General features: G+C 38.1%; 1 protein-coding gene across 1 annotated transcript; it reads left to right on the top strand.

Moving 5' to 3' along the window:
• Nucleotides 1-5428: 5428 nt before the first annotated feature.
• LOC147530919 (uncharacterized) lies at nt 5429-8024 on the top strand. Its single transcript, XM_086649692.1, has 5 exons — nt 5429-5482; nt 5576-5595; nt 5666-5746; nt 5860-5940; nt 6059-8024. Exons 1-5 carry the CDS (start codon nt 5429-5431, stop codon nt 8022-8024), a joined length of 2202 nt encoding a protein of 733 aa, XP_086505818.1.
• The last annotated feature ends 213 nt before the right edge of the window (nt 8025-8237 follow it).

Below are 8237 nucleotides of genomic sequence, written 5' to 3'. Positions count from 1 at the left end.
CCTCCACATGGATGGCTAAAATCTATTCCTAAAGCTTCCCTAATCTCATATTTGTTTTATTTTTCAAAAAAAATCTTCTTCCCTTTTTCTTTCTGTTTGATTTCCACAGGATAATGAAGAGGTGTTGCCAATTGATAAAACTTGCTTGATCCTTGATTTTCATTCTTCAGAAAAATTCAACATCTTTCTTGGTCAAAATCAGTAAGTATAACGAAGAGTTTATGACTTTGTATTTTATGGTTTATGACTTTGTATTTTAGGGTTTATTACTTTGTATTTTAGTGTTTTTACTCTGTCTTTAGGGTTGTTTAGATTGTTCTTTCTTAATTTTTTACCAATCTTCTTCAGGCATTATGATTTTGATTATATAATTTGAATATTTTGACGAACAAGTTATAAACCATGATATACTTTAATTGAATCATTTTGTTCGATTTAATAGTTTAGAAGAAATTCCAAGTTACCAGAGTCTTAATAGAAGTAGTCTAAAAATCTAGAAAAATAATAGTGAATGTCATAATTTTCTACTTTTGCGAATTTAGTGTCAAAGTTTTATAAACTTTAGTTAAATATAACAATAAAAGTTTAAGTAATGTAGTTAGAATTAACGGTGTTAAAATTTAACAGCGTTAAAACTTAATGGCGTTAATTAAAGTTAAAACTTGACTTGTCGATCCTAATCCACGACCCCTTCGCAAAATAATAAAAGGTGCTTCTAAAGGCACCAGGCCAAAAGGCTGTTAGCATCCAGAAATTTTATTGACTCGGGTCAATGGTCATTGACCCGAGTTCTCTATAAGCACCGGTTTTTAATGTGGGTGAAGTTCACCTCCGTTTCCTTCTTTCAACTTCTTCTTCCAAAACAAAAAGAATCCTACACCTACCGCTGCCATTCTTTAATTCAGAACCATCAATCCGAACCAAATAAACAAAAAAGCGCACCAGTGAGAGCTTGAAATGAGTGTTGAATTTCACGGCAAGCCATGACTGCCTCAACTGCATGAACTCTTACATGTTGAAGTTGTTCTTTAAAAGAACACAAAACTAGCAAATATTGTGACTGCGAAAAAAAACATTCTTGAGAGAGAAATGTAGAAGTAATCAAAATGGGAAGAGTAATTAAAATGGAAAATCTTATATGAACTTATAGTAGTAATTAGAACAAAGAAGTTGTCAAGTTGTTGTCTTTGATGAGGAGATAAAGGATTACAAAGTTGTTTTTGAGAAGCATAAAATTGAAGAAGATAATGAGATTGGGAAAGTTGAGCATCAATTGAAGGTAAATTATCAACAGGTGTAGCAACACGAAGACATCCAACATGAGCACTTAATAATTGTTGTGGGTGACTTATTATCTCTCTTTTTAGTTCCCTCATTCTTTTAATTCCATCTTCTTTACTAAGACAAATTCCACCACCACCACCTAACATTATCAACCCAACTGATCTTGCTGGTTCTTCTGTTCCTTTTCTTTCTCTAAACCCCAAATGTAAAGATTTATCAACCCCTGCTGCCCAAAAGTAGCTAGAGAGAGAAAACGCACCAGCAGGTAGTTTTCTTGTATAATGTGTATGAGAAGTCTGAATTGATTGAGATTTGATATTTTTTGGTATCAATTAAAGAAAGAGAAACTGAGGAAGTGTTTTACCTTGAACATTAGCAACAGTTGATTTTTCTCTAGTACCACAATTTCCTATTTCGTTCTTCTTCTGCCCTAACACAGAATTTCAACCTTCGGTACCTCCTTCCCTATTGTTTTAGAATCAAACTTATCCTATTCTTCAATTGATAACTTGATCAAACAAAACCCTAACCCTAATAACTCAACACTTTTACCTCCGATTCCTCCTCCAATCCAATAATCATACGGAAGAAGATAGATTGACACTTAAGAATTTGGCATCTCTGTTTTGTGGATTGAAATACTCACGGATCGACCAATCCGTGAGTATGTGAAGAGAAACGGATCAGCCAATCCGTGAGTATGTGAAGAGGAACGGATTGATTAATCCGTGACTTAATGGAAACGGAAGGACTGGATGGCGGGATTAGCGTTAACTCCACTTAGATGGTGCCTACATAGTTGAACGGTGCTAATAGAGAAAGAAGCGGTTGGGCCTGGTGCTAACAGAGATGGATGCTAACAGCCTTTCCGCTCGGTGCCTTTAGAAGCACCCAATAATAAACGGTCATGCCCCTTTCGCAAAACCTGGTACTTATGTACGATCCTTTCGCAAACTTATCCACGACCCCTTCGGCTTCAAGAGTCTTTCAAGGAGGAAACATTTCCTAAAGAATCTATCAACTTGAAAACATAATCTATCAAGAATCCTTGAAGAAGGTAACTTCTAGATATCAAAGATACGGGATATCCCTAATGGAAAATCCTAGTATCTTCTGATTACGAAATAGTACTTTTCAATCCAACATGGTGGATCTCAACCGCCTCATCGCCGCCTCTATGTAGTCGGTCAAAACTGCCTATAAGAGGTGATCAAATCGTCTTAAAGTAGACACGATGGAAAATACAATCAACACACATCGAGTAAGTCTCCAAAAGTTCACTCAATAATCAATTTTGACTGCTATGAATGACAAATTTTGACTTCAATACTTACTTTATCGAGTCAGACCCTTTAAACCTACTCGTCAAAACCAAAAAAAAAAGGATTTTTGAGGGAGAGGACCAAAATAAGCCCGGTAAATTAGCTTCCGCCCCAGCCCATTTCCAAATTGCGGGAGAGGTCCAAAATGTCAGATTTGCCTGACAATTCCTGTTTCTAAGGGTTATTCCTTCCCTTTTTGCCCCTGCCTGCTTCTCCCTTACCTGCCTTAATGGCTGATTGACACGACAATTAATCAGCCGGATTTGTCTAATCCTTAGCATTAAATGAGGAGAAAATATCTCCTATTTTATTTCCTTCCCTCTCCAATCTGATTTCCTTCCCTTATCTCCCCGCCCAAATCTCTCCTTGATTTTCTTCTTTCTCTCTCTATCCTCTGTTCTCTCTCCTGTAATGGCGCCATCTTTTGAAAGACCAATTTTCATCCAAAAATTTGGGTTGAAATTTTCGGTCTCGCTCAAAATCTATTCAACTGTTTCTAGCTCTATTTATAGACAGAAGCTTATCATCTTTTGAAAGACCAACTGTTACTGTTCTTCCACACCAGGTTAGTGATTTTAATGTTCATCATCTTCCTGGCTTGAAGGGAACACTAGTGTTTTGCCTCACTCATCTTTTGCCATGAATACTCCTTAAACAAAAACAAAAACAAAAACAAAAACAAAAACAAAAACAAAAACAAAAACAAAAACAAAAGCATTTAAACTCATCTTCTAGCCTTGAATGGTATCATTTAATGTTATCATTTTAATGTTCTTAAATCTCATCTTTTAGCCTTCAATGTTATCATTTAATGTTTTTTTTGCTCCACTGCTCCTTAAAGACAAACAGTTAGACTCTACAACTCATTCATATTTGTTTTGCTTGACTGTCCCTTTCATGTTTCTGCCATGAATACTCCTTAAACAAAAACAAAAACATTTAAACTCATCTACTTGCATTGAATGAAATAATTTCAAGATGATGGATATACTTCCAACAGAGGTCACCAAAATGATGAATATTAGGATCCTTTGAACAACTCCTTCGAAACTAATGATTTACTGTAACACTAGTTCACCCCCCACCAATCAAGTACTTCAAGACACCACCCTTAATGAATCTGTATATTTACTAGTCAGTTTACAGTTTCCTTTTTGTTTTATAGTTGGTTGTACATTTCGTAGTTCCTACTTAGTTATATAGTGTTTGTTCTTGGTCAGTTTTCTGTACATGTTTTCCTACAGTGGCCGAGTTGACCGTACATTGTTCAGTTCCTGTTTTGCAATATGTCTATACTTTCGTTTAGTTAACTTTTGCAGGTTGGAACGTCATATCTCTAATCTTAACACGTCAACTTTGAATCGGTATATGTTCATTCCTTATATGTTCGGTTTTATTGTTCAACTATACTGTACAAACTTACGTTCCTTATCCGGTAGTCCGTTCCCTAGTTGTTGTGTAGTTTACGGTACATTCTTCAGTTCCCGATCCTTCTCTTATGCAGAATGAACAGAGAAGAAATGGCGTCCCAGTCAAATGAAGAGTCCATTCGTGAACCAGAACGTCAATTCTTCAGTCCCCACCCATCAAGTACTTCAAGATCACCATCCTTAATGAATCGGTATATTTTCATTCCATATATGTTCGTTTTTATTGTTCAACTATACTGTACAATTTTACGTTCCTTATCCAGTTATCTCGTTTCCTTGTCGTTGGATAGTTTACAGTACATTCTAAAGTTCCCGATATTTCTCTTATGCAGAATGAACAGAGAAGAAATGGCGTCCTAGTCAAATGAAGAGTCCATTCGTGAACTAGAACGTCAATTCTTCAGTCCCCACCCATCAAGTACTTCAAGATCACCACCCTTAATGAATCGGTATATATTTCATTCCTTATATGTTCGTTTTTATTGTTCCACTGTACTGTACAACCTTACGTTCCTTATCCGTTAGCCCGTTTCCTCGTCGTTGGATCGTTTACAGTACATTCTAAAGTTCTCGATCCTTCTTTTATGCAGAATGAACAGAGAAGAAATGGCGTCCCAGTCAAATGAAGAGTCCATTCGTGAACCAGAACGTCAATTCTTCAGTCCCCACCCATCAAGTACTTCAAGATCACCACTCTTAATGAATCGGTATATTTTCATTCCTTATATGTTCGTTTTTATTGTTCAACTACACTGTACAACCTTACGTTCCTTATCCGTTATCCCGTTCCCTCGTTGTTGGATAGTTTACAGTACATTCTAAAGTTCCCGATCCTTCTTTTATGGAGAATGAACAGAGAAGAAATGGCGTCCCAGTCAAATGAAGAGTCCATTCGTGAACCAGAACGTCAATTCTTCAGTCCCCACCCATCAAGTACTTCAAGATCACCACTCTTAATGAATCGGTACATTTTTATAGAAATGTGTTCGTTTTTATTGTTCAACTACACTGTACAACCTTACGTTCCTTATCCGTTAGCCCGTTCCCTCGTTGTTGGATAGTTTACAGTACATTCTAAAGTTCCCGATCCTTCTTTTATGCAGAATGAACAGAGAAGAAATGGCGTCCCAGTCAAATGAAGAGTCCATTCGTGAACCAGAACGTCAATTCTTCAGTCCCCACCCATCAAGTACTTCAAGATCACCACTCTTAATGAATCGGTATATTTTCATTCCTTATATGTTCGTTTTTATTGTTCAACTATACGGTACAAACTTACGTTCCTTATCCGGTAGTCCGTTCCCTCGTAGTTGGTTAGTTTACGGTACATTCTTCAGTTCCCGATCATTCTCTTATGCAGAATGAATAGAGAAGAAATGGCGTCCCAGTCAAATGAAGAGTCCATTCGTGAAGCAGATCGTGAATTCTGCAGTCCCTACCCATCAAGTACTTCAAGATCACCACCCTTAATGAATCGGTATATTTATTAGTCAGTATGTAGTTCCCGTTGTGTTTTATAGTTGGTTGTACATGTTGTAGTTCCTACGTAGTTATACAAGGTGTGTTGTACTTGGTCATTTTTCTGTACATGTTCCTTCACCTCTTCACCTTATTACTGTAATTATTCAGGTTTGAGCTTGAATTCTTCCCTTCGAATGCTTCAAATTTGTCAAGATCATCACCCTCAATGAGTACAGAAGCAATGAATCGGTACATTTTCGCATCTGTTCTCTTCGTTCCCCTTCAGTGTCCAAGTTGCCTTTACATTATTCAGTTCCCGTTTTGCAATATGTCTATACTTTTCGTTTCCTTAACTTTTGCAGGTTGGAACGTGGTTTTTTCACGCCTAATTCGTCAATTGTGCCTCGATCATACACTTCAATGATTCCACAAGAGTTGAATCGGTACAGTACTTTGTGTGTTATACCTTTTTTTGACTGGGAGTTGTAAAATGTCTGGTTCACAATTAAATGTAATGTTAGTTATTCCGTTCCTGGTTTTAAACTTTGTGTATTTTTGTAGGTCGCCTAGTGATTTCTTCTTACTCCCGCCTTCTAACCATGGTGATGGTTCTACTGCTCTTGTCAGAAGAGAGCCTCTCCGGTCTGAGAGTTGGCCTGAAGTATTCACCCATCAGGGTCAAGAATTTCCTGGCGGTGTGATTGCATTTCGCCAGGCTCTCAGTCGATACTCAATCAAACACGGTTACAATTATGTGTTTGTGAAGAATGACCGCGATCGTGTCACCTGTGTTTGCAAAAGTACCAAATGCAAGTGGAAAATACACGCAGTTGCTCCTCTAAAGTCGAGATCTATGTTTATCCTGAAAGCCTATAACCCCGTTCATACCTGTGAAGACTTCATCACTGGTGTACGGAAACCTCGACTATCGACTGAAGCTGTTAGTTTATTGATTGCAGAAGACATTAGAGAGAACCCTACCAAGAGCACGAAGGATATTGTTAGTTCCTTCAAAAAAGATTATGGTATTAAACTGAGTTACTACTACTCATATCATGCTCGAAATGCGGCAATTTGTATAGGATTTGGTGATGAAGCTGATTCCTATGCAAAACTCTCCTGGTATGTTGATGCTCTGTCAAGATCTAATCCTAACAGTCATATCGATCTGGAAGTTGATGAAGAGTCGCATCGTTTTGTAAGAATTTTCATTGCTCTTGGAGCATGCATAGAAGGTTACAAGCATTGTAGACCTCTAATATTTGTTGATGGTACGTTTGCTAAAACAAAGTATAATGGATGTATTCTGGCTGCAGTTGCGAAGAATGGAAACGACGGTAATTATTCTATTTCTCTTGAAACTGTTCCTCGTACATTGTATATTCGTCAGACGGCTAAACTGTGTTATGTCCATTTGTTAGTTCCCGCGACATGCTTACATTTACAGGAAACAGTAATGTTTATGCTCAATCATTCTGTTGTACGTAGGTTTTTCATTCTTGCCTATGCTGTTGTTGACGTAGAAAACGATCACAACTGGCTCTGGTTTTTTGGGAACTTGAAGAATTGTATAGATATTGGTGAATCACTTACTTTTATGTCTGATAGGCATAACGGTATATTAAATGGTGTTCGGAATGTATTCCCATCGGCCAACCACTCCTATTACGTGTGGCATTTGCGGAACAACTTGAATTTACGAGTTAGAAATGGTGCCAAGAAGTCAGATTATTTCCAGTCCTTGATGTTCAAAGCGGCTCGTGCACTTACTGCCTCAGACATTAGCAAATACACTGGGGAGATTTGTGTAATGGGTGGGGCTGGAGCTGAAGCTTTTTTGAACTCAGTCGATCCTGTTCATTGGGCAGATGCCTTCTTTCCAGGGAAAAGGTACGGTTTAATTTGCTCTTCCTTGTCTGAGTCCTTCAATTCATGGATCCGAGACGAGAGAGTTATGCCAATAACAGTCATGCTCGATATGCTGCGAATGAAGATCATGAATATGATGAACGAGAGGCGAGTTGAGTCATCTAGTTGGTCTACCTTCTTATGCCCGAAGGTAGATAAAGAAATGCAACTGCGTTACAAAGTGGCTTGTAGTTGGACGTGCGTCCAGTCCGGAGAAGGTCAGTACGAGGTATTGTCTATGCCCTCCCATTCAGTTGACTTGGCCCTACGGACCTGCACTTGTCGCAAGTGGCAAGTAGAAGGCATACCATGCGAGCATGCGATTCTGTGTATAAAAATGAACGGTGGTGATGCCTCTTCATTTTTTTATTCCAATTTCACTACCGAAGCCTATTGTAAGACGTACAGTCATCCCGTTAAGCCTGTACCTACGTTTGATGAGCCTAAATCGTATGACCCGGACACAATGATTCTTCTTCCTCTCACAAAGAGACGTCCTGGTAGACCTCGCACCACTCGAATCGAAAGTGCCGGGTATTTTCCCAAAAGACAGAGGGTGTGTGGCAGATGTAATCAACTGACGACCCACAATCGTGCATCTTGTAACGAACCAATATAGCGATGGGTTAGCACTTCTCTATCTGATTTTGTTTAGCACTTCTTCAAGTGCCCAGTATTTTGTTAGCACTTCCTTTTGGAAATGTAAGTTTCTTTTTGTTGTCTACTGTTGTATGTAGAGTACATTTCATGATTTGCAGTACATGTGTTTCTTTATAGTAAACTGTTTTGTTTACGAAACAGAACATTGTAAAACTTTCAGTACATTATAAAA

This window comes from Eschscholzia californica, unplaced genomic scaffold, assembly GCF_041429995.1.
Source record: "Eschscholzia californica isolate CP2 unplaced genomic scaffold, dmEscCali1.0.p SCAF_6, whole genome shotgun sequence".
NCBI lineage: Eukaryota > Viridiplantae > Streptophyta > Magnoliopsida > Ranunculales > Papaveraceae > Eschscholzia > Eschscholzia californica.
The sequence above is the reverse complement of the archived record's forward strand: the minus strand, read 5'-3'. Positions and strand labels throughout refer to the sequence as shown.